A 25274-nucleotide genomic window follows, 5' to 3' on the forward strand; every position below is an offset into this window, starting at 1 on the left:
ATAATATTTGGACTTTATTTTCAGAATGTTTTACAAGAACAACGTTATGGGAATAGTTTCTCATCATATTCTCATATCGAGATATTTCAACTTACTCCTACAATTTTGCCCCTCGTATTACTACTTTATTTGACGTCTATTTTCCATTTCCTCGTAAGTGAACGTAATTTTAAAGTGTGTCACGAATGTATCCCGGTCCCTGCACTTGTGTAACAAGCGTGTTTATACACCCTGGACAACAGCCATCATGCAGTCATTCTTTGCACAGGTGTGAAAGTGATTATGGCCATACATAGATATACAGCATGTGTAAAAATATACATGTTGATGGAGAATAATTGTGTTAAGTGGTCCCGCAGTGTCACATCTGTTTATCCCTCCTCCCCTTCCCCAAGTCGTGATGAGTGATGTAGCGTCCCCTGGTGGTTAAGCATAAGCCCTGTAAGTGCAAGTGTTAGCAGCAGAGGCAGCAGCTGAGGCCTGCTGGCTCGTCAGAATTAGCAGCACAGTCCAAGATTTCAATATTGAACTTTGTGCACTGGAGCTGGCATAATAAAACATTCAAATATGCCCATAATGCCTCAGTAGTTAATATGGAAATATTTATTTTCAAATTCAAGCTTTACAAGGTCATTTCTAAACGCATACACACAGCAGAACCAAATGTTGCTTGATAAGTCAAAGTAAAGCTGGTCAGCAATAACGGCTGTCACGTCTTAAAGAAAGCAGGAGATCATTTTGATTGATTTTGGCACGGCACATTTCTGGGTTTCACCAGGATTCGTATCGGCATACGTACAAAGTCTTGGCAGCATGCATGGGATTTATAAAAACACCCAAAAAGAGTGTCGATATTGCACATCCATCAAGGTGGGCGTCCACACCTCGCTGCTTGGCTCTATGCCGGTAAATGCCGCTTCAGGACATCCTTGGCATTGCCGGGCAACGTTTCGGGAAAGTTCACATCAAACTCCACCACCAGGTCTCCTCTCTGCTCCGGGTTTTTGGGCAAAGGCAGGCCTTGGCCCGTCACAGTCTTTCTCATGCCAGGCTTGACCACATCCGTGATCTTCATGTTGCACGTGTTGCCGTCTATCGTTGACACGGTAACGGAGCATCCGCACAGCGACTGCAAAGATAGGCCAATGTCGGCGGCAGAAAAAAAACACAATATTTCTCCTTTATTATTCTTAATACATTTCACAGACTTATCATTTCAAGATTTTAAATATACTATAATAGTGAGTATACATGCTATCCCCGAACTTAAAGGCTGTGTTCATCAAGGTGTTGTTCATTGTTCTGTGTGTGTGTTATATACGCAGGGACCAAATTTTGATTTCAGAGGTAGGGTGATGCAATTAGGATGGGGGAGGGAGGAAAAGCGGTCGGTGTTCATGGAGGACTCTAGCTAGTACCGAATCATATTGAAGGAAATCTTACATAAATGTCCGTGTATGTTTACTCTCAGAGACATCTGACACGGCAAACATCGCATACTTATTAGCATCACATCCGCTCATTGGTCAATCAATAAAACTCCAGCTGATTGGCCCAGGTTCCACCGACCTTTACTGATCTTTATCGTCATTTCAAACTGTTTAGCTCGGGAGGAGTCCGCCAAGTAAATATTTTCTCTCACCACGCCACACAAAATTCCTACTCTTGGTGTCAAAAGAACTAAACACATAGCAACACAATAGGTAGACAAGAACGGACAATACACTATCAACGTATAATGCAGAATATTGAGCTCTAACCATGTGTTTTCCAGCCTTTTTTTTTTACAAAAACTGTACAGAAAAGCACTCTGGGAAACAGGAAGTACTCCCAGCAACGCTACATTCTATAGATCGATTCTATTAAGAAATCAAAGCGCACACACACACACACACACACATAGTTATGTAGTGTATCCTTAAACTATCATGGGGGTGATAATAGAGTGCTTGCATGAGTTAAATGTTCCATCCTTTACATCATAACCTGATTGAATACAACACTTTCGTTTAATATTTACTCCGCAGATCGAAAGCCTCAGCAAGTGTTGATTGTCGGGAGGAAGGAGCCACACTGGAACTGTGGCATTCGGCTTACAAACTATCGCCTTCATTCATATTAATGTCTGCTTGCTAACTGTTAGCACTCGTGTAGCCCTGCTACTGGCACAAAGAGGATTAATAGCTTAATAAATGCTCACTCTCTTCTGTGTTAATTTCATATAGAGCCAATGCACATAGACCCATGCAGAGTGAACCCTCCTGTCATCCAGCCTGTGTAGCACAGAGAGACAGAAACAGATGGCACAGACACGCATACACTTATATTAATTTATCAATTCATCAAGCGCTCATAATTCTCACTCAAAACACCTAAATGCTTGAGGAACATATAATCCAAAGGTAAATCCAGAACCTGTTACCAATTCCCTGTATTGGTTCCAGTCCCAACTGTGATAAGTAATTTTTTGAGAAGTTAGAGCATCGAAAACCTGCCTACAACCTTCAAAATACAATTTTAGAACCCTCTATACGTGGAAAAACATCCACATATTTACTTTTACACTCCTATTACCCAATACAGTAGACTCCTGTTGCTGTGTGTTATGGCCGCAACAGTAGCCTGTGTTTTTTTTTTCGGGATTATTGTGCCTGAAATTCAAAGCTGCAATAAAAGCCCGTTATTCCGGCAATCAAGTCTTGTTGTTGTGTGTCTCATCCAACATTACATTAACATTACTGACACCTAGTGACCAGTGTAGAACACTACATATCAACGTCTCTGAATGAGTCTTTCAAATGTCTTATACTTTGTATTTTAGTTAATTTAGCTTTTGTTATGCTTAAATGCTTGATTTGTGCAAAAATGAAAAACTGTGACGAGTCAAGTCACAAAAAGTTAAGGCATTACGTGGCAATGGATGACTGTATGGCTTCCTTTTACACTTGCATGGAAATAGACGATGTTAGAATGTGACTTAAAGCAATTCAAATTCAACCACCCGTACAGGTTTGACTTGTGGGTGGTCAGAGTATTCATTAGCGGTGCTTATGGACAGTATGTCACTTGAGAAAGTAGCTAATAATACCAGGATCTGCAGAAGGTCCCACTATGGCAAACATTCTGTGTAATTAAAGGCTGTTTAAATATTTGCTCAGACGAGTCCGAATGAATCACATCATGCAGAGATGCCGGTCGAGTAGGATGAATGGTAAAAATACATCTGGCCGTGTGAGCGCGTGGGCGAGCGCCACCTCCCTGATCGCCCCGGTGATGTCGGGTGTTTTGTCAATGCTTATGAAGCAGATTACGTAAGAGTACGGCTTGCGTGGAGATGGGTATAATGCTCATTCAGTGTGACTCTTTTGTCTCACCTGTCGCAGGCTCACACGGACAGGATACACAATGTTGGAGCCTTCCCGCCTGAAGTGAGGGTGGGGTTTGTCCTTGATGACAAAAACGATGTCAGCTGGGATGGTGCTGGGGGACTCGTCTCCCTCCCGTGGGAAAGTGATCTTGGTTCCTTCCTTCCACCCGCGCTTGATCTCAATAGTGAGGATCTTATCCTCCGTGCGCATGGTTCTGCCGTCCGGGTTTAGCCTTTTGCGAGAGATCTTCATCCTCTTGGTGCAGCCGTGGAAGACCTCCTCCAGGGAGACCCTCAGTTCGTGGATGATGGCGGGGTCTTGCTTGCGCCGTGGCTGCTGCTGTTGCTGTCCTCCCAGGCCGCCGTGTCCATCCCGAGGGAATCCGTTCATGTTGAAACTGGTGAAGGAGCCGAAGGGATCGTTTCCATCCACCTCCATGTCTTCATCATCACGGCCATTGGCCTTGCGCCCGAAGAACATCTCAAAGGGGTTTGAGCCCCCAAAGAATGTCGCGAAGGTGGCGTGAGGATCCCCATGGAAGGTATATGTGAAGTTGTTGCCTTGTCCGTCACCAGGAGGACCACTTCCTCCCTTGAGACCTGAAGGACAGAAACATACGATTCTTAGGACGCTTTCACACTTTCATCAAAGATAGCACCGTGTTTATTTTGTGTAAGTAAACAGTTGTCTGTGTAGCATTATAGAGTGTGCATACAAGGAGCGTCTTACCTGCATGCAAATTACAAGCTCGATGTCTGGAGTTGCTAATAGCCTTTTTCACCACAGTGGGTGGGTTGACACGCAAAAAATGTGTAATGACCACATGTCCACTACCACTGTGTGTCAAAATTATCTGCAATTAGTAAAGCAGCGTCCTCACATCCCGGTTCTCCTGAGCGCCACCATACCAACTGTGTCTAGGTTCCCACTATTTTCAAGTAGCTCTCCAAAGGTTTCATTCATTTGTTATTAAATTGGAAAGTGGGCATTGGCAGTAGTCTGGGGTGCTTGGAAGTGTGACCAATTACAGGGGAGTGGGCATGCCCTGAGGCGAGCCATGGATGGAATAAATTAAAGGCAGACGGTTATGGAAATACAAGGAAATACAGCTGGAATAGGAAGATCTACAAAGCTTTCGGTTGGGGTTATTGTGTTTAGCTGCTCTATAGAAGTCCAAAAGGGCCCAAAAATGAGCATAATAAATCCCCTTTAACACAGTGCTCATTCAAACGGAAGAATCTTAACATCCGGCTGAAATAAAAGATATAGGATGACAACTTATCTATTTATCAGTGCTCATGCAAAGCTTTTATCAAAATTTGACCAGGCAAAATAAAAAAAAATTAAACCAAACTCTAACATTAATTAACCCATTAATCATGTTCAATAGTTCATGTTCATGACAATTACAAAAGGTGAATGTTTGCAGGTGAAAGTGTGCAGAAATGGGGGTACATGGATTCATGGGGGTACATGGATTCAAGTCAAATGTCTGAAGGGGAACGTGACTATAAAAACTTTAGGAACCACTGCCCTAAGACATAGGGTGAGGAGCTGGGTCATCCAGGATTAGCTCAGAGTCGAACCTCTGCTCCTTCACCTCAAGAGGAATAGAGGCGCCAGAGCCACTTAAGGTGGTTCGGGCACCTAGTCCGGATGCCTCCTGGACTCCCCTGGTGAGGTGTTCTGAGCATGCCCAGCCAGAAGAAGGTCCTGGGGCAAACCTAGGACACACTGAGAGATTATGCTTCACAGCTGTCCTGGGAATGCCTTGGTGTCCTCCCAGTGGAACTGGAAGAGGTGGCCAAAGACCAGGAAGTCTGGGCTTACCGACAGAGACTGCTGCACCTGCATGTGGAGGCGGGGCTACTAGCTGATAGCTACGGTTGCTAGCTACTACCCTGGCTGCAGTTAGCCAGTTCCGTGACTGATGAGGTGCTCGGGCAGCGGACGGTCAAGGTTTGCTGAGGTCAGAAAATATGAAACAAAACAGTGTAAAATGGTGCGCACCCTAAGAGTTGACTCCTGTACCGACAAAATTGGAAAGTGGGAGTGGGCATGCCCTGAGGCGAGCCATGGATGGAATAAATTAAAGGCAAACGGTTATGGAAATCCAAGGAAATACAGCTGGCTACATTGCAAAAACATACAGTACACACATACATCTGTGTTTGTTGATGTCTGACACAAGTACACTAGTGGCGTAAATGTGAATGACACCTCTCATTACTAAAATGAATGAAAAAAAATGTTGCGCTAATATTGAATATCAAAGATATGTGTCCATGGCTAGCCTACTATGAAACTTTGCCATGGTTTAGTAAGAACGCTAACCTCAGTCCGATCCAACTAACAGTTGGGTTACTGCAACTCATTCATTCATTCATTTTCTACCGCTTATCCTCACGATGGTCACGGGGGTGCTGGAGCCTATCCCAGCTGTCTTCGGGTGAGAGGTGCGACTGGACTGGTCGCCAGCCAATCACAGGGCACATATAGACAAACAACCATTCACACTCACATTCATACCTATGGACAATTTGGAGTCGCTAATTAACCTAGCATGTTTTTGGAATGTGGGAGGAAACCGGAGTACCTGGAGAAAACCCACGCATGCACGGGGAGAACATGCAAACTCCACACAGAGATGGCCGAGGGTGGGTTCTCCAAGCTGTGAGATCTGCGCATTAACCACTATCCACCGTGCAGCCATTTACTGGAACCCCTCTATTGAAATCAGTTTCTTCTTTTGTGATCATCCCAAACTCTCTTTACTACAGCAGCTTTGAAAAAGAGCTTTTTCCTTAACATTTAAGGTGTTCTTACCCAACTCACACTTTCCAGAAAAAGTGTATTCATGTTCCCAAACTGTAAAGATCAAGTGTTAAGGGAACAACAGCAGAACCTTTAAGAAAGCCGATACAAACTATTGGACCGCCAAGAGTACAATACTTTGTTCGGGTGTAGAATACTGGAGCACATAACTCAAAACAGTCTAATTCTGGGATGTCAAACTTGTTTTCATCAAAGGCCACATCACAGTCATGGCTACTCTCAGAGAGCTGCTATTAAAGTGAGAAGTCAAGGCAATAATTTGACATGCAAGTAGTTATTTTTAGCAACAAAACATGCTTGGAATATTTTATTGCATGAACATATAATATTACAATTTAGAAAACTTACACAGTACAATTTTTGACCCAAGGATTTCCAGGGGCCCCCAAAAGCCTCAAATATTAACATGACTACGTAAGCAGCAACTATTGCCTACATTACATACTCACATTTTGGACCTAAATGACTAGGTTTGCCCTGGGTCCCCCAAATGACTAAATACGCCCTTGGCCGTGACCTACAGCCCAACATACATACATGATGGGCAGCAGGTGTTTGAATTCAGTTGACAGAAATAGATACGTTACCTTCTTCTCCGTGTTGATCATAAATGTCCCTTTTCTTTGGGTCGCTCAGGACCTCATAAGCCTCGGCGATCTCCTTAAATTTATCCTCGGCGGCCGCAGACTTGTTCTTGTCTGGATGCCATTTCAACGCCTGCTTTCTGTACGCTTTCTTAATGTCGTCTTCTGTGGCTCCTTGATTGATGCCCAGCGTTTTATAATAATCTTTGCCCATCGTTGTTTTTTTTTTTTGTTTTTTTTGCCTTTAGCTCCAAAGCCTCGTCGATGAAAAGGTAGAGAGGAGAAATGGGCAGCTGGTTCTGGTGGCCGGGAAGGCTTGCTTCTTCAGTCCGGACTAACGTCCACTGAGTCGGATATGAGAGAACATTTGGGAGGCGAATACAGCGCTCCGTGGAGCTTGTGTGTTATTATTATTTTATCCGAGCTTGCAGTGTGACTCTTTAAATAGACAAGCGTCTCCCTCCCCTGTCGGCTGAAGCAGCCTCCGACGTTGGTCAAGCTCGGAGCCTGAGACCATTCTACTTCCGGGTTGTGTTTCAGGCGGGAAAGCGATAAGGCACGGTGATGTTTACTTCAACATCTGTTACGTTGTTTTAAAACGTCATTGTGATTAAATGTCAACTACCACTTTGTACTTTCAACTTGATAGTACCCTAATGTAGCTTTATTAACGCAATAGAGTCGATATATATTCGTCATATATTACTAGGATGTAGAATTGTATTGGAGCAGGTAGACTAACACTGTTATTTCAAATATGCTTATTCGTCAAATGATTAATAATTAAAAAGAATGTGCAAAACATAATATTCCAAGAAACAGACTTCGCAGCGTTTGTGCCAAGTGTTTATTTTGAAATGGTGCTTCTGCTTTATAAAATAGAACTTCGTGGTATTGACGATTTGATGATTCACTGGGAGCAAGGAGAATTTTCTAGAAGGCAAATTAATTTGTGTGGTGTGTGTGTGTGTGCGTGTGTCAGTCACTATACTGGGTCCCAGTTTGCATCAACCAGGTGACTAATAAAACAACCAACTGACAGTGACAGAACAGTCTGTTCCGGATGTGACGCCACCACTAACCGCACGCTGAATACAGGTACTGTACATAATGCTCTATGTATTCTAAATGTATTTATCCGTATTATAGTACATTATTATGTATGTGTGTGTATACGATTTTTTAAATATATGGATATGTTTGATTCCCAGTATGAAAAGTGGCGTTAGCATGAACGAGAAAGGATACAAGACCGCCATCAGGTGCAACTACAGCGTCATCTGCCGTATCAAGGTGGCAATGCAGTTTCCCCAGACAATGCTGCTGCAGGGGATGCTGTGGTGGTGGTGGTGGTCCACTCGCAGTGAGTCAGCAGCGGAGCAGGTCTGCAGCGAAGTCATCTGCACCAATGGAGCAGTTCCGCGGTTTATTTGTCAAACTGGACCAGAACAATGACGGCTTCATCTCTCTGTCGGAGCTCCACAGAGAAATGAGCAAACATGGCATCTTGGCGGCAGATGCCAAGGTCCAGGTATAGGATGATGGATGGTGACATCCTTCTCCGAGCCTAACTGACGCTTTTCTTTTCATGTCTATCCCCCAGAATGTCATTGATTCCTACGACAATGACAACAACGGTGTGCTGGACTATGATGAGTTTCTCAACTACATGATGGACAGAGAGAAGAATTGGAAAATTTACTTTCATCAGCTGGACAAGAACAAGTGTGGTGAGCCCAAAATAAGAATGCATTTAATATGATGACTTTAAATGTGCAAAAATACTCTTTTCCTTTTAAAAAAATACCCACGTGGGCCACAGCATTAGGTACCCCTGCACCATCTATGGAGACCCAATGCAAAAGCTGAGTCAAAAATTCCAAATTCAACCTACCTGCAACCACAAGTTATTAGTATTCTGTTTGTTCACCCTGAATGTATGGCATCTCATTAGGTTGGGCAGGTGTACCTACGTTTGTTGTCATATTCATTCTCTGCTGCATTGCATACAATAATTGTTGTGCGTCTCTTTTCTGATTAGGAGTGATTGACCAGGAGGACATCATATGTTTGTTTAAGGAGTTAGGAGTGCTCATTTCAAAGGCCAATGCCAAAAAAGTAATACAAATGTAAGATTTCTTTGCACCACTGAACCTTTGGTATATAAATACTATATATACAAAGAATAATGGGGTTATCCATTCATTATTCAACCTCACATCCTTTTTTTTTTACTAAACAATATGCAATGCATGGACAACTTGTGCAAGTTTCCAACTAATATTAGTAACAGGTACACTAGCTGTATTAAGTGCGATTGTCTATCACACAGGATGGACACGGACAATTCGATGACGGTGGACTGGGACGAATTCCTGCAGCACGTCATCCTCAAGCCCGTGGACACCATCGGGGAGTTGGTGTCGTCATGGAAACACAGTCTGGTAAGAACAGAGGACAGAATTCAAATCTGACAAGTAAATACACATTTAAGTAGCATTCTTTATTGTTATACTGGAGTAACAACATCTATCCATCCATCCATCCGTCCATCCATCTTTACCAAAAAAAATCTCTGACAAATTTTATATAGGGCAAAAGCAGGATAATAAATTAGCTAATAAGCAGGCTAATACTAGCCTACAACTACTAGTAGTAGTAGTAATAATCAGAAGAAGAATAATGATGATAGTAATAATAATAAACTAATTAATAATATAATAATGATTACTATATCATTGATCACTAAAACATTTTAAGTATCTCTACTAAATCTGTCCAAATGTGGGAAAGTTATATCCCGTTTCTTGTTCCTTATTAGTTTTTTGGATTTTTTTAAAATTCATTCATTCATTGAATTCATTCATTCATATCCTGTGCATCCCCAGAGTGCTAAGCCCCCCCGTACTCAGAACCTAGTGACGCCCCTGGGGCTGTCAAATAATTACACATTTTAACCAGATTAATTACGCTTTTCAATTAAGTAATCATGATTAATTACCATTTGAAACTATGCCTGAAATATGCCAATTTATATTGTAATTTGTTGAAATAACCTACCTAACATTATTAACATTATTAACACTCAATGGTCAGCATTGACACAACGTGCTTGTCTTGTCGTCTTGCAGATTTTCGACATAGGCGAGAGCCGAGCATTGGCCATCGAGTTTCCCGAAGACAATTCTGGTGTTGGTGCATGGAGGACATTTGTTCTTGGTGCGGGATTGGCTGATGCTGTATCCCGTACAGCCACAGCTCCCATCGACCGCCTCAAGACCCAACTGCAGGTCAGCGCCTGGAACATAAAAACTTCATTAAAGACTTTGTGCTATGTTGTATTGACATTGCCCACTTTGTAGTTTTATGGATCCAAAGCCTTCTCTCAAGGCTTTCAGGAGATTCGGTCCGGTGGCTTGCGATCCATGTGGCAAGGTAACGCTGTCAATGTGCTAAAGGGGACACCGCAGTCCACACTTCAGTGTCTCATCTACGCTCAGGTGCCGTAATGCCCCCACTAGCTTTGTTCTATCATTCGTTATTTAAGCATCTCCTGATCCCAATCAACCTTTTCTCCTGGGCCCAGATGAAGGTGTCGGTGCAAGACCGAAGTCAGAAGAATCTAAGTGTCCGGCAGCGCTTTGGCTTGGGTTGTGTTTCTGGTGCCGTCGCTCATGCTGTCTTCTACCCTTTGGAGGTATCCACATTTATGTAAGGTTCATGCTGGCAATTTGGACATTTTCTGCAAAAACGTCAAATAATCATGCTGGAATGTGCCACCAATCCGGACGGACGAGTGGTTAGCATGTAGGCCACAAAGTCAGGAGATCTGGAAGACCTGTGTCTCCTTGGGCATCTCTGTGTGGAGTTTGCATGTTCTCCCTGTCTGTGGGGGGGTTTTCTCCGGGTACTCCGGTCTCCTCCCACATTCCAAAAACATGCTAGGTTAATTGGCGACTCCAAATTGTCCATAGGTATAAATGTGAGTGTGAATGGTTGTTTGTCTATATGTGCCCTGTGATTGGCTGGTGGCCATTCTCTTGCCCTAAAGTGAGCTGGGATAGGCTCCAGAATACCCCTGCAACTCTAATGAGGATAAGCAGCATAGAAAATGGATGGATGGGTGGATGAATGGATGGATGGGTCCTATGCTATTAATAGCCAGTCGGGCATATTTGCTTGGTATATGAGGACTGCTTCTCTAGGAGTTCAATTCCACCCTCGGCCATCTCTCGGAGTTTGCATGTTCTCCCTGTGCATGCGTGGGTTTTCTCCGGGTACTCCGGTTTCCTCCCACATTCCAAAAACATGCTAGGTTAATTGGCGACTTCAAATTGTCCGTAGGTATGAATGTGAGTGTGAATGGTTATTTGTCTATACTGCCCTGTGATTGGCTGGCTGGGCACCAGTCCAGGGTGTACCCCGACTCTCGCTTGAAGACAGCTGGGATAGGCTCCAGCACCCCCACGGCCCTTGTGAATGAATGAATGAATGAGGACTGCTTCTACAGTATTTCCCTGCACCAAGAAATCCTCCATTCATGTATATACCAACATTCACTCCCAAGAATATTACAGTTTCTGTTTTGTTGTCTTCATAGCTGACTTTTCTAAACATTTGTCCAACAGGTGTTGAAAGTGAGACTCAACCTGCAGCAAGTGGGCACCCGTCACGGGGTGGTGGCATGCGCCCGCTCCATCTACAGGAACGAGTCTTTGTTGTCATTCTACAGGGGCTTCAAACCCAGCATCCTGTGCATGATCCCTTATGCAGGTGTGGAGTGTGCAGTTCATCAGGTGAAACCAACACATCGAACCATCCAACACACAAACATACAGTCAAACTTTAGTTTTCCAACAACCCCTGTTTGGAAAGGATTGGGTTTTCAACTGAAATTTCACCAAATTTGGACAGTCGGTTCCTGTAGACCGTCTGGGTTATACTGCAGTATTGCATGTAGAAAAAAAGTGCGTTGACGGCATTGATTGTTTTTCAGCTATCTTGGCTCACACACAGTACTACGGTAGATAAAGAATAACAAATATTCAACAAATTCATTTCTTTAATTTGTCATTTACAGTATATGTATTTTCTGCATGTATCTACAAAGTGTGGTTTTGGGTGTCTGGAATGTATTGGGGATTAGCATTAAGAGAAGAATTTATTTGGTTTTTATATATTTATTGGGACGGACCCTTTGGAACGAATTGATAGCACTGTACTTCTATTCATTTGTGTCCATGACAGTCAATCATGAACTGGGCCCAGAGCGATCCAGCCTACAGCAGTGACTCCAGGCTGTTCGTCTTCAGTTTTATGGCCTTTGCTTGTGGACAAATGACCAGCTACCCTTTGGCGGTCATAAGAACACAGCAGCAAGCACGAGGTGCAAGCACTTACTTATACTTTCGACATTTTCCGACAATTTCATCACCAGCTGTCTTTATTTTCCCCAGCCTTTTCCTCGCATTCACATGCTGCATCAGGCGTGCTGCAGGGCCTCCTTGGGATTTACCAGAGACACGGACTGAGGGGATACTACAATGGAATGGGAGCCAGCTTCGTCAGGGCTGTTCCTTGTGCGCTCATCAACTTCATCTTAACAAGAACATTTGAAAATCTCTTTTCCTCGACGGAATCCTGACATTTAGCATGTCGGTGTCGTGTTCTCAAGAAGAAAATGAATGGGTGTGATTGGATCAGCCACATTGGATGAGCTCGCGTGACTCTTGAAGGGATCATTTGGATTTTTTACTTGACGTTGTATGACATCTCTGTCAGCAGTCACTTAACCCACTACTTCATCTCATGAGTCGGGTTCTCTGTGATGAGAAATGTCATTCCAGTTAGTTGGTGGGGTAAGTAAAGAGCTTGGCTTCTCATAACAATATGCATTCCTTGTTTTCCACAGTGTTTACATGCACGGATTGCGACGCCAGAGTCTTGCGTCTCCAGGCGCTGTGGAACACATACACAACAATAGACACGCAGAGATATAACGGGAGAGGAAGTAATGCTGATATTTTAGAGGAGGCATTTTTGTCATGCAAATGTATTACTCTTTTGAACGCATATTGTTTTGAAAAGCCAGACTGTTTACTTAAATGCCCCCGTAAGTTCCTCATCACCGAAATCCAACCAGGACTCGTCTCATGGGAAGAAGTAAGGGGTAAGTCACCGTCGATGCACTACACAGATGATGGAGATGTCATACAACTTCATGTCTAAAAAACATGCAACTGAACTAGAGGCACATTTTTGTTGTTGCTTATTTAAAATAGAAATGTTGTTTGTGAATTAACTGCTTGATTTGCTTTGGTGATTGTGTAATAGTTCGGCTATTCTCTTGTCCAGTCTTGTTTATGTGTGTAAAAAACATGAGCAGTGTCATTGAATGGAAATACAGTAGCTTCAGACATCTCCGCAAACATAAGACGCTCATGTTGTCACTCATAAAAGTACATTACTGCGCTGGTCTTAAATGCTACTATGTAACATACACACAATATCCATCATAGTAACACCTTCACCCTTATACAAGATAATAAAGTCCACTATAGCGACTACAGTATAACGAACACATGCGCTAAAAGGTGGACGCAAACAGCGAAAAACGTCACATTAGCCAAGTATCGCGCGACATCAAGTACCCCCGCGAATTGAGTTCTCCTCCAGCGTATGTAAGCGTATGTCAGCCGCCATCTTGTAACGCGGCGAGGGAGAAGAGCAGCAGATATGGCGGACTACAGCAATGTGGCTCCCCCGTCCTCCGGTGGTGGTATGCATGATGCTTTTAAAGACGCTCTTCAGAGAGCACGACAGGTAAGAGCGCCTTTGTCGTGTTTTTGTCAGTTCAGAATACCACTTTCGACGTGTGAATGTCCGATTTCGGTGCGTTCTATTTTCCCTACTGGCGGCTTCGCCTTAAGCTAAGCGAGTTAGCAAGATATGTTCCAATAACACCACACCGACGGTTACCGGAAAAGCCAAACAGAAGCAGCACGACTGTAAACACTGTATTTCACCACACGCACAACCGAACAAGAGGTACGTGTGTTATTGTGCGCGTTATAGTGAGTCAACACGAGTTTATGGGTATTCCTTTGTTGGACTCCACTTCCGGAGACGTGTAGCACAAGGCCGCAGCACCCATGTCGCCCCGGCCTGCTGCTTCAAGAGTTTGATTTTGTGGTGGTACAGATTTTATTGTTGTTATGTTTCAGATCGCAGCGAAAATAGGCGGCGATGGCGTTGCAGCACCATCAGCGGGCGAATTCGGCTACGGAGGCCAGAAAAGGCCTCTGGAGGACGCTGGTGGGTATTTTCCCATGCCTAACCTGAATATCGGTCAGTGGCTCAAATCGATTCCATGCAAGTCTTGTTAATGGTGATGCTTGCTTTGTGTATGTTGTAGTGGCTACTAATTATTAACATAATAGATCTGCTTTTTAAAACCTTTGCTCAACAATTCATATGCACGTCCAAAGTTTTGTCCAAAAAAGATCCTAACAGTATGTGTGTTACTAACACCCACCTGGTTGATAATATGAAGTATATTTCAGGGCTCCAGACATTTTTATTTTTTTTACTAGCAGCACAGTGACCTTCTAGCTTTTGTGAGGCCGTATTGGTGGCATTTCATTCATTGTAGCTCCTGGTAAGTGCGGTAAAACAAGTATGGCTGAACTTTCAAGACTAACAGAATATTGAGTTTTATGACTACTTCAACATGGGAACTACGCAAAGATACTTTAAACTCTCTCCTTTCAACAGAAAATAGTTTTTGTTTCTAGCCCATTTTGGGCTTTATAAATCGACAGTAGAACATTTAGACTCCAAAAACTGTTAATTGGCGTTTTCTACAGAGAAGCAAATTCAAGCAGAACTGAACAATTGTTCTTATCAAATTTAGCATATAACACCGTCTATTTACAGATGTGTAAATATAGCTGTGCGTGCATGTGCAAACTATGCATGAACGGCACCATTATCCTTCCCGATCACAACAGACCCACAGCCAGACGTACGCTGTGCCAATGTAAGCAGCCTGTACTTTTGTCGCCATTTTCCCAGTCAGTGCGCACTTCAGCAACTTCTGTCATTATATCCAAGCCGTTGCTGTCGATCGGAGGAAAATAGAACTGTTGCCCCCTACTGGGACTGAAATACATTGGCTAAAAATTCACACACAAAGACTTTGATCAGTAGCTCCTGTGAAAAAAGCCAAAGAAGTTGATGGATGTCTTTGGCAGCCAATGTTACTTTTTGAAAAGACATCCATTTACGTCTTTTGCAGTGGGTGAGTTAAAGGGATAGTTTGGCTTGACTTGAAAAATAAGATAAAACATTAAATATTAAACTGTGCGCATAGTGTCCAGGGTTATGATAGTGGAGTCTGACAGTAGAGCCAGTTGAGGACAGTACAGACAGTAGAGCCAGGCAAAATGTGGAAACAAAGATGGTGGAAAAGTCGGACTTCAATGTGATTCAAATCTGATTCAAATAACACACGCTAGCATCTGTGACAAGCTGTCTGACGTCGACTACACATTGCACTGACTTTTTTTTATTCTCATGGTAATAAGGCACATCCCTTGTCAGGTCAATACAGGACACATGCTTTTATTTGCTTTTTACGCACCCGTGTGAGCAGATAAAAATATCTCATATTTTAGTCTCAAAAGTGCGACCATTCAGTTGCAGTCTGGAGCCCTGTATTTATACAACAGCCCCAGTAACAATTCATCACGCCTTTCAATCAGGTTCCCCGTACCATATGGGTGACACATTTTGCTACAAAGCACCACCACCCAGGATTATGAATTGCCACAATGACCCAAATATAGAGTCATTCCCGTCGCTCTTGAGAAAGATGGGGTTCTCTTGTGTTTGCTTTCTGGGGGTTTATACAGTGCATCTGGAAAGTATTCACAGGGCTTTGCTTTTTCCACATTTTTTTCAAATCTCACAGCCTTATTCGCACCCCATAACGACGATGTGAACTTTTTTGTTGTTGCAAATTCGTTAATGATAAAACTGAAAAAATGCGTACATAAGTATTCACAGCCTTTGCTCAATATTTTGATGCACCTTTGCCAGCAATTACAGCCTCCAGTCATTTTGAATATGATGCCACATGCTTGGCACACCAATCTTTGGGCAGCATTCCTTTTTGCAGTACCTCCTTGGGCTCCATCAGGTTGGGAAGTGTCCAGTGCACAGCCATTTTCAGCCCCCCCCCCCAAGAGATATTCAATGGGATTCAGAGGTGTGCTTTGGCTGGGCCACCCCAGGACATTCACAGAGTTGTTCTGAAGCCACTTCTCTTGGCTGTTTGCTTAAAGATGAATCGTCGCCCCAGTCTCGGGTCAAGAGCACCTTGGAGCAGGTTTTTCATCCAGGATGTCTTTGTACATTGCTGCAGTCATCTTTCCTTCTAGTCTTCCACTTTCTGCTGATGAAAAATGTCCACACGGCATGATGCTGCCACCACCATGCAGCGCTGTAGGGATGATATTGACTGGGGCCCGGTTCTTCAGAACTCATTTTTACTACTGGTTCAATTGCTAACCGATTGTTAAATATGCATTGTTCAAACCATGGTTAGCCAGATTGTTCAAAATTAATTGTGTGGATAACGTTACTGATCAGCGCCAATGCACCCACAATTCCTCATTTTGTTTACTTCCGGTTTAGCAAAAAAGTGGAAATCGAAACAATATAACTAATTTTGAAAATTGTAATTGAATGCATTAGTAAGCAAGATTTAACATCGTTTCCGATAGGGTTGGGTGACATTTTTTGTAGTATAGTATATTTTTATATGCAGTATAGCATAGTATTCCAATGATATGAAAATTACTTGTATTGGTAAATACTTATATATTGGTCAAGACTTGTATATGATAAGCGTAACTGACTGATACATGAGATGAATGAAATACTGTCATAAGAAGTAACATTCGTGTGGGGAGCGTAAATGGAAGCTAGTGGTGTTAGCTTAGTTTAGCATGCTAGTATGGTTGCGTACGTGACTCAAAATTAGAGAGTGGGGTTGGGCTAGCTTGTTTGACCAATCACATTGTACTGGGCGTGCCTGGAGGTGGGCTGTCAGTGGAATAAATTAAAACAGACCGTTTGGAAATCCAAGGAAATACACTGCAATAGTTGCAGAGGAACGCTGGAGCTCTGACCATGACCATTTGGTTATTGGTCACTCAGCTTAGATGGCCGGCCAGCCCTAGGAGTCCAACCAAGAGTTCTGGTTGTTCCAAACCTTCCACAGATGGAAGCAGCAGAATTTTTTTCTGGAACCTTCCCCAGGCTTGTGCCCTGAGACAGTCCTGTCTCTGAGGTCTACAGACAATTCCTTTATCTTTATCTCTGCCCTTCCAAATTATGTCCAATCAACTGAATTTATCACATGTGGACTCCAGTTGAGCTGCTGACACATCTCCAGGATCGTCAGTGGAAACAGAATACACTTGAGCTGAATTTTGAGCTTCACAGCAGTGAATACTTATGTATTATTCACAAAAAAATTTAGAAAAACTTTTCTCTCTTTGTCATTAGAGGTTGTTGTGTCTGTGTGGAATTGTAATTTTTGAGGTAAAAAAATATTTTATCAGTTTTGGAATAAGGCTGTGACATAAATGTGGAAAATGTGAAGTGCTGTGAATACTTGACTGCGACACTACATGCAAACCAACCCGTGCAGCACACCTAAGACAGAGATCACCAACACATTTCTTGTATTTTTCCATGTTTTGGTCAACATGGTAGAGTAATATACCCAATAATTTGCATTTGCACATTATAGAATGAATTGTTGCAGGGCTCTTGTTGACTGTCTACACGCACCCACTAAATTGATGGTGTGTGTGCTCATACGTTTTTATTTTCCGATGCTATAATCTCAATCCATGTGTGCATGTTTTAATTATTACGATTTTATGTAAAGTCTCAAAGATGTGCAGCGACTGATGCATGCCATTATTTGTCAATGCCATTCTCTATTTGTGATACCTGTAACTGTTGGAGTAATAAAATGAAATAAGCCCAGTGAATGGATCCTGGGCTATAGCCCGATAGGTTGACCAGACTTTTCCAGCTTGCACTGTGACGCATACTGATGCTGCTTTTGTTGTCATAGACCAACCAGAGACGAAGAAAGTGGCAACCAATGATGGTGGGTTAACTGATGACAGCAGCAGCAGTTGTATTTATAGTAAGGCTTTATCTCATTGCAATTTATCCACCCTACAGCTTTTTCTGCCATGGGAGGAATGGGCGGCCCCTCAAAGTGAGCAAATTGAGTAGACTACTACTCGGGTTACCTCAAAATTTAATGTACTAAATTAGCTCATCGATTTTTATCATTTTTCCTCTCTTGTCAGGTCGGCATCGGAGGAATACAAAGTTCCTGATGGAATGGTTGGATTCAGTGAGTTAATTCAGCGCTTATTGTATCTGGTCAGTGTTAGCTACAGAAGATGAGGAGTTAAGACACTTTTATTCTTTTCTAGTTATCGGAAGAGGTGGCGAACAAATTTCACGTCTGCAGCAAGAGTCTGGGTGCAAAATACAGATTGCTCCTGGTAAGTTTAGCTTAAATATGGTCGCTGCAAATAAGAAGAACTAACTTATTTTACGATTGTTGTAAATCTTGTCTTGTAGACAGTGGAGGCATGCCTGATAGGTCAGTGACATTGACAGGGCCACCAGAATCCATCATGTAAGTATCATACTTGTCTCATTTCATTTTTAAGCTTCAGTCAGACCTACTGAAAAATTATTATGTATTATGCTGTGCAACCTTGTGTGTGACAATGTTATTCCTGTATGAACAGGACGGCAAAGCGGTTGCTCCAGGAGATTGTTGAGAAGGGGCGACCAGCCCCAGCGTTCCATCACAGCGATGGCCCAGGCATGACAGTTCAGGAGATTATGGTTCCTGCCTCAAAAGCTGGCTTGGTCATTGGGAAGGGAGGCGAGACAATCAAGAGCCTTCAGGTTAGTGATGGCAATGGAACCACACCAATGTTCATGGTCGCCAAGGCCGGGTCAGCACTCGAGGCTAACCAATTTATCCGCGGTCCGGTTATGACATATCACAGATTAAATCGACATAGGTGAATATGTAACGATATGTTAACTTTATACTGCTCAGAGATCTCTGAGACAAAGATAGATGTAACTGTTTATTCACTTAGACTATTATACAGCCTTTTAATCTGATATCAAGATATATGCAAATAGTCTTATAAACACATAATGTATTGGAAAAACATCTCATATTAGCCTGAGCATACTGTATTATCCCTTTCAGCCGAATGCAGACAATTGGTTTTATTTTATGTGTTTACTTTTATTGCAGGAAAGGGCGGGAGTGAAGATGGTCATGATCCAAGATGGCCCCCAAAACACAGGCGCAGACAAACCTCTCCGCATTTCAGGAGAGCCATTTAAAGTTCAGGTGGGTCATCATGCTTTCTGGTATTCAGCTGGTCATTTTTTCCCATGAGAAGACATTGACCTGATTGCAACCGTCTGTGGCAGCAAGCTAAAGAGATGGTATTGGAGCTGATCAGGGAACAGGGCTTCAGAGAGCAGAGGGGCGAGTACGGCTCCAGGATCGGAGGGGACAGCTTAGATGTAAGTTTCTTTCTTTCTGAAGGGATGGTTATTATCCAGCAGCATTCAGTGAGTTCTTTTCTGCCTCCCAAGGTTCCTGTTCCCCGGTTTGCGGTTGGAATTGTCATTGGCAGAAATGGAGAGATGATCAAGAAAATACAGAGCGACACAGGTGTCAGGATCCAGTTTAAACCAGGCAAGTTTTCAGACCCATCAAGGGTGCTTTTCAATCAAGTATTGGGTCTATGATGAGAACTCATGCACCACTCTGACAGGCTGATGGATACACCTAACCTCAAGTGTTCTGAGACTTAAATACTCATTAAGAGAAACCTGTTGTGTGTCAATGATGGCTTATAACACCATTGTTATTGCCTTCCAGATGATGGCAGTGCACCAGACAGGATAGCACAGATCATGGGTCCTCCTGACCAGGCTCAGCACGCAGCGGAAATCATTACGGACCTGCTGAGGAGTGTCCAAACTGGAGGTCCTCCTGGTCACGGTGGTGGAAGAGGCCGAGGACGTGGGCAAGGCAATTGGAACATGGGTCCCCCTGGTGGTCTGCAGGAGTTTACCTTCACAGTTCCAACCATGAAGACTGGCCTCATCATTGGAAAAGGCAAGATAACATTGAGGTGCCCTTTTGACATTTCAAAGGCTGGGTGTGAAAACTAAAGTAGGATTGTGATGACTTCTGCTTCAGGTGGTGAGACCATTAAATGCATAAGCCAACAGTCAGGAGCCAGGATTGAGCTGCAGAGGAACCCTCCACCAAACTCAGACCCCAACGTCAAAATGTTCACCGTCAGAGGCTCCCCCCAACAGATTGACTACGCCAGACAGCTGGTGGAGGAGAAAATTGGGGTGAATAAGCATGTCTGCGTACGAGTATTATTGGAAAGAGCCGTGCAGCATGTCTTTAAAAAAAAAAAAAAAAATTAATCCTCTCAGGGACCTGTTACTCCAATGGGTGGCCCACATGGTCCTCCTGGTCCACATGGCGGTCCAGGCCCACATGGTCCTCCTGGACCACCAGGACCTCCTGGAGCTCCCATGGGTCCTTACAACCCTGGACCTTACAACCAGGGACCCCCAGGGCCGCAGTAAGTACAATACAGTCGTCTTTTGCTACATTGTAGTTTGAATATCACACCCTCAGGCTATTGCATTTAAAAAAATAATTCAAACGTTTTTAAAACGGCATATTTGATAAATGTTATTGAAAGTTTCATTTATTATTTTTGTTATTAGAAGACTACATTGTGCACTTTATAGTTGTATTGTTTATACAATTAATTTTTGAAGTTAATAAAAAAATATTTGTTTTATTCTTTAAGGTAAATTGGCTTTAATTGCTATGTCAAATTATGGGGAGATAATCGATAGTCGAATCGATTCATTCATTCATTTTCTACCGCTTATTCTCACGAGGGTCACGGTGGGTGCTCAAGCCTATCTCAGCTGTCTTCGGGGGTGGAATTGAACTCGGGTCTCCTAGCTGTGAGGTCTGCGTGCTTATCACATGTCCACCGTGCAGCCTGAAATCAAATCGTTAGATTAATCGATGCTCATTATTATAGATTAGTATATGCTGTATTGGGTAATAGCATTTCATGTCGAGAGGGCTCTAATGATGGTACCCATATTTAGAATTCACTCATCGCAGTCAATGGGGAACCAATTAATGGCGATAAAGGATAGCTGACTGTATTACTATCAAGTGCAAAACTGTTCATGTTTCTTTCAGCGGTCCCCCAGCACCATACCAGCCTCAGGGGTGGGGCAATGGCTACCCCCACTGGCAACAGGGACAGCCTGACCCAAGTGAGTACCTGACACTGCAGGAAATGATTGAGTTAACTATTGATGTCTTGCCTGTCTGAAAGTGTTTGTTGTTCCTACCATGGGTTCAGACAAAGCAGCAGCTGATGCAAATGCTGCCGCGTGGGCAGCCTACTACGCCCAGTATGGTCAACAACCTCAGGCTCCAATGACCCCCACCAGCGGAGCACCAGGCACAAATCAGTCCAATGGTCAAGGTAATAATCCTGGATGAACACCCCCTCCACTCCTCCAATTAGCATGGAAGAAGTTTAGTGTAGTGGACTAGCCTCACTTCACTAGTCTTAAACTTTGTTTTGGTTGACAGGAGACTAACTTCTCTCCCCTCCCAGCTCCCTTTTTAAAACTTTTTTTTTGTTTTAATAATAGGCCAGGGACATGGTAGTTTGTCCACCATCTTGAGGTTGACAGCCCCCCCAGGCAGGTGGAGGAAAACCTACTCAGAAGGATTTATTAATTACAAGTACCGTTTTTTTTAACAGGTGACCCACAGGCTGCAGGTCAGAGTGGACAGGCAGATTACACCAAGGCCTGGGAGGATTATTACAAGAAAATGGGTATATGACTGTAGTCTCAGTGTACACCTATTCAACATGCAACAGTCTAAACAGCAACCAGGCTATCGGCCTTTTACAGGCCTGGGTAGTAGTCATCAGTACTTGAAGCTTGCCGTGGAGCTATTTTGATTTTCTTTTTTCAGTGCATCTCCACATGGGTTGACCTTGAACGGCCTGTGCTGTTTAGACTGCACCATTCTCAATGTCTCCTGGACTGAACTGTGAACAAAACCTTTCCAGAGTTTAGGAATAGTCTTATTTCCAAAATAATGTGTTGGACATGCTATTGTCTCATTGCTGCAACGTGTGCTTCAGCGTTCCGTTGATTGGACAGTGTCATGTTGTGTATGTGGGGTGTGCATACTGTGAATGCTGATGATCTCGGATGATGGCGCAATGTACTTATAGACAAATTGTTCTTTCTGCAGGTCAACAGAGTCAACAACCTCAGGACTACACTAAGGCGTGGGAGGAGTACTATAAGAAACAAGGTGGGTGTACTTGTGCGTGGGATGGGTGGCTGTGCTCCTCATGCAGCTTTTCTCTAGTAGAGATGTTGCTCTGACAGCCACCCAATATAAAAGCTGAAGGTTTCTGACCCCCATTCTGAGAGATTGGTTGTGGGTTCGTTCCCCTTCTTACACATTGGTGTGAATGTGTTTGCCGCCTTCCTGATTTATTTTGTGCATGATTGTCACACAATGTTGCAGATCATTCGCAAATATAACAATGTAATTGGTCAGTAACAATACAACTGAACACACAAATTTTTTGAAGAAAAAGTGTACCTCTGAATGGCTGAATGAAAAACATCTTGGAGTGGCCGAGTCAAGTCCTGACCTGAATGCTATTGAGATGCTGTTGCATAACCTTGAAAGGCGGTTCCTGCTGGAAAACCCTTCAATGAAGCTGAATTACAATTCAGCAAAGATGAGTGTTGGCCAGATTTCCTCCACAGCGCTTGTAGGAATTGCAATTTTATTGTATCACTCTTCATGGAACGATACATTTTGTTTGATCTGAAACATCTTAAGTGTAACAAATATGCAAGAAAAGGTGTGTTTGAGGTAAATGTCTTTATCCTACCATTCATAAACTAGCTGCTTGAAGCTATTCTATTGGCTGTGGTGGAAGTCGTCACTGTTTTTTGTCTGGGGTTTCTTTGTTTTGGTTTTGCCGCCTCAAGTCTTCCCTATCGATCTACCAGGTCAAGCTGCTCCTCAGGCGGCGGCCCCAGCAGCTGCGGCTCCAGCCACCCAGGCCGGCGGCCAACCCGACTACAGCGCTGCCTGGGCCGAGTACTACAGGCAACAGGCGGCGTACTACGGCACAGGCAACCCTCAGACCATGGGCGCGGCACCACAGGCCCCTCAGGTACGCCCCCTCCTCCTAGATTAGACATGTGCATGGAATGGTCCGTGATTGCCTCCTAACATCCTTGCCCCTGCAGGCTATTACAGGGTTCCAGTGAGTTCAGCTGCAACATGGCACTTTTTAACCCAAACCTTCCTTCCTAAACAGGACATGAGTCCACAGTTTCCACTGTTAACATGCAATGTATCTTCTATGTATTTCTCCTGCACAGGGCCAGTAATGTGAAGTGGACATAAAGTAAATGCTTCATTGTCGAAACAAATCCTTTTGTTAAATGTTTGGATGCAGACGCCTTGATGAAGATCTTAAATTTCCTTGGTTTGAAAGTGTTTGACATAGATGGCAGATTACCGGCGAGCACGTCCTCCACATTTGTTTTGTTTTTCTCTTGTAAAAGCTTTGTTTTTAGTGAGGTAACTCTTCATGTGGTCATTCCAGCCCTGTATCTACATTCAGTGTGGTTAGAAGTCATGTTTATTCTTAAACTGTAGACATTACCATGTAAATCATCTCAGTTTTAAAAATGCTATTGCCTGTTGTGTTTTTGCAATAAAACAAACTGAAACCTCCTGTGTGGGTAAGTGGGGATCACCATAGACAAAGGGGGGCATGTTTGTCGTCTTTGAGAGGGAGCGTTACAAAAGCTAGCAGGGCCATGTGTGGGTTTTCAATCTGGTTGACACAAAGTGATACTGTCCTGTTTCTCTCCAACTGTCTATAAGACACTCCATGTGGTTTTTGTTGACTCTTGAACCTTCCATGCTTTGACTTGAATCTGTAGCCAGACGTCAGAACAGGAAGTGATCCATGTTACATGAACTGTGGCGCGGTGGCACTCTTTGTTGACATGGTGGCACTAGTATGTTTTGCCTTGATATAGACACTTCCTCCTCCACAGGCAAGTGTAGACGAGCGGTAAGCAAGTATTTTTGTACTGTATTTGTTGCTCAGAGGATAAACGTGTGTTGCCTGTTTTAGTGTCCCTATTTTTGTGTGTGTTTTTCCTGCAGGACAGTCAGGTAAATTTGCCCCTGTATATGACATTGATGCATTTAAACTTTCTGACTGTAAACTAATGTACGTTTTTTTAAACATGTTTTTATGATAAAAAAAAAACATTGCAAAAAGCAAATGATTTTTGCTGTGCCACTTGTTGGTCTCTATCCAATATGAGCTATGGGATTTGTAGGCTCGCAGTCTTCATCCAAGTTGAGCCCTGCCGTCCTGTAAGTACAAAATTGAGCCTTGTGATGCTTGCAAAGTATATCAATATATACATTCTTTTGTCAAATCCTGCCATGTTCCCCTTTTTCGGGTAAGTATCCAATGTTCTGCAATGCGGCGTAAGACTATTGACAAATGATTGAGACGTTGAATATCGTGTCGGACATTTTGTTAGGGGTAGTCAGTTGTTGACTTGACTGTCCTCTTTAAATGCCCCTTCCCCATCTTGCTTTTGCATCATAGATGTTAATCAGAAAGCAAAGAGATGTTAGTGTAGCATGCTTAGCCTTCTCTTTGCTAATGTTCTATTTGAGCATGTGATGATGGTCGTGGACTTGTCCAGTACTACTGACGAATGAACATTGATTTATGACAAATTTTGAATGAATGAATGAATGACTAGATCAGAAAATACAAATCCTTTTGACTGCAAACAGTGCAATCCATATATAAATATATATACACACGCATATATATCTGATCTTTGCAGTGTCCCCCTTCCTCAGACCTTGCACCTTAGGTTCTGCCGCAGTAACCCAGGTAAGCAAAGCCTAAGGCGTCAATAGTGTTTAAATTGATCTGTGCAAAGAATTGCTTAGCTGCAAGACTTGTACGACTTTCTATGACTTTGTGGACTTGACTTGAGTACAAACGTATTGGCTATGAGGAAATGTCACTGTAGTCTGTATTGTCCCACCCCCACCCCCTCTTATCGCATTCTGGGTACAAAGTGCATGTCATGTCAAGCTGCTGCCGATGGTCAGGGTTGATACATGTTTTGATTATTATTTTCTAAAAACAATTTATTATGCTGGTGGTTGTCAATCTGCTGTCACGTGTGGTACTGATGTGCT

The 25274-nt window shown here is 43.2% G+C and overlaps 3 protein-coding genes across 10 annotated transcripts; 2 read left to right on the plus strand and 1 right to left on the minus strand.

Annotated features, from left to right (window-relative positions):
• Nucleotides 1-575: 575 nt before the first annotated feature.
• On the minus strand, nt 576-7312 carry dnajb4 (DnaJ heat shock protein family (Hsp40) member B4). The gene is made up of 3 exons (XM_058061445.2): nt 6791-7312; nt 3375-3967; nt 576-1129 (listed from the first exon to the last, which is right to left on the minus strand). The coding sequence occupies exons 1-3, from the start codon at nt 6999-7001 to the stop codon at nt 899-901; spliced, it is 1035 nt and encodes a 344-aa protein (XP_057917428.2). The 5' UTR covers nt 7002-7312; the 3' UTR covers nt 576-898.
• Nucleotides 7313-7831: 519 nt separating this feature from the next.
• Nucleotides 7832-13402, plus strand: slc25a24l (solute carrier family 25 member 24, like). Its single transcript, XM_058061444.2, has 11 exons — nt 7832-7885; nt 7999-8318; nt 8391-8517; nt 8829-8916; nt 9120-9231; nt 9919-10077; nt 10150-10287; nt 10374-10484; nt 11416-11583; nt 12035-12173; nt 12244-13402. The coding sequence occupies exons 2-11, from the start codon at nt 8196-8198 to the stop codon at nt 12429-12431; spliced, it is 1353 nt and encodes a 450-aa protein (XP_057917427.2). The 5' UTR covers nt 7832-7885; nt 7999-8195; the 3' UTR covers nt 12432-13402.
• Nucleotides 13403-13439: 37 nt separating this feature from the next.
• fubp1 (far upstream element (FUSE) binding protein 1) lies at nt 13440-25127 on the plus strand. 8 transcript variants are annotated; one of them, XM_078788668.1, is made up of 19 exons: nt 13440-13609; nt 14011-14134; nt 17940-17975; nt 18053-18089; nt 18184-18230; nt 18313-18384; nt 18464-18521; nt 18637-18799; nt 19164-19262; nt 19346-19616; nt 19803-20042; nt 20127-20287; nt 20375-20526; nt 21171-21247; nt 21337-21462; nt 21748-21822; nt 22251-22313; nt 23030-23196; nt 23273-25127. In XM_078788668.1, the coding sequence occupies exons 1-19, from the start codon at nt 13523-13525 to the stop codon at nt 23291-23293; spliced, it is 2076 nt and encodes a 691-aa protein (XP_078644794.1). In that variant the 5' UTR covers nt 13440-13522; the 3' UTR covers nt 23294-25127. The 8 variants fall into 8 exon arrangements, with proteins under 8 accessions (XP_078644794.1, XP_057917414.2, XP_078644795.1 ...); XM_078788669.1 differs by having other exon boundaries at nt 13448-13609; nt 23408-25127; XM_058061437.2 differs by having other exon boundaries at nt 13448-13609; nt 19346-19441; nt 19514-19616; nt 23030-25127.
• Nucleotides 25128-25274: the final 147 nt, after the last annotated feature.

The sequence above is a fragment of the Doryrhamphus excisus genome, linkage group LG2 (assembly GCF_037039965.1).
Source record: "Doryrhamphus excisus strain RoL-2023G ecotype Guam linkage group LG2, RoL_Dexc_Guam_v1.1, whole genome shotgun sequence".
Lineage (NCBI taxonomy): Eukaryota > Metazoa > Chordata > Actinopteri > Syngnathiformes > Syngnathidae > Doryrhamphus > Doryrhamphus excisus.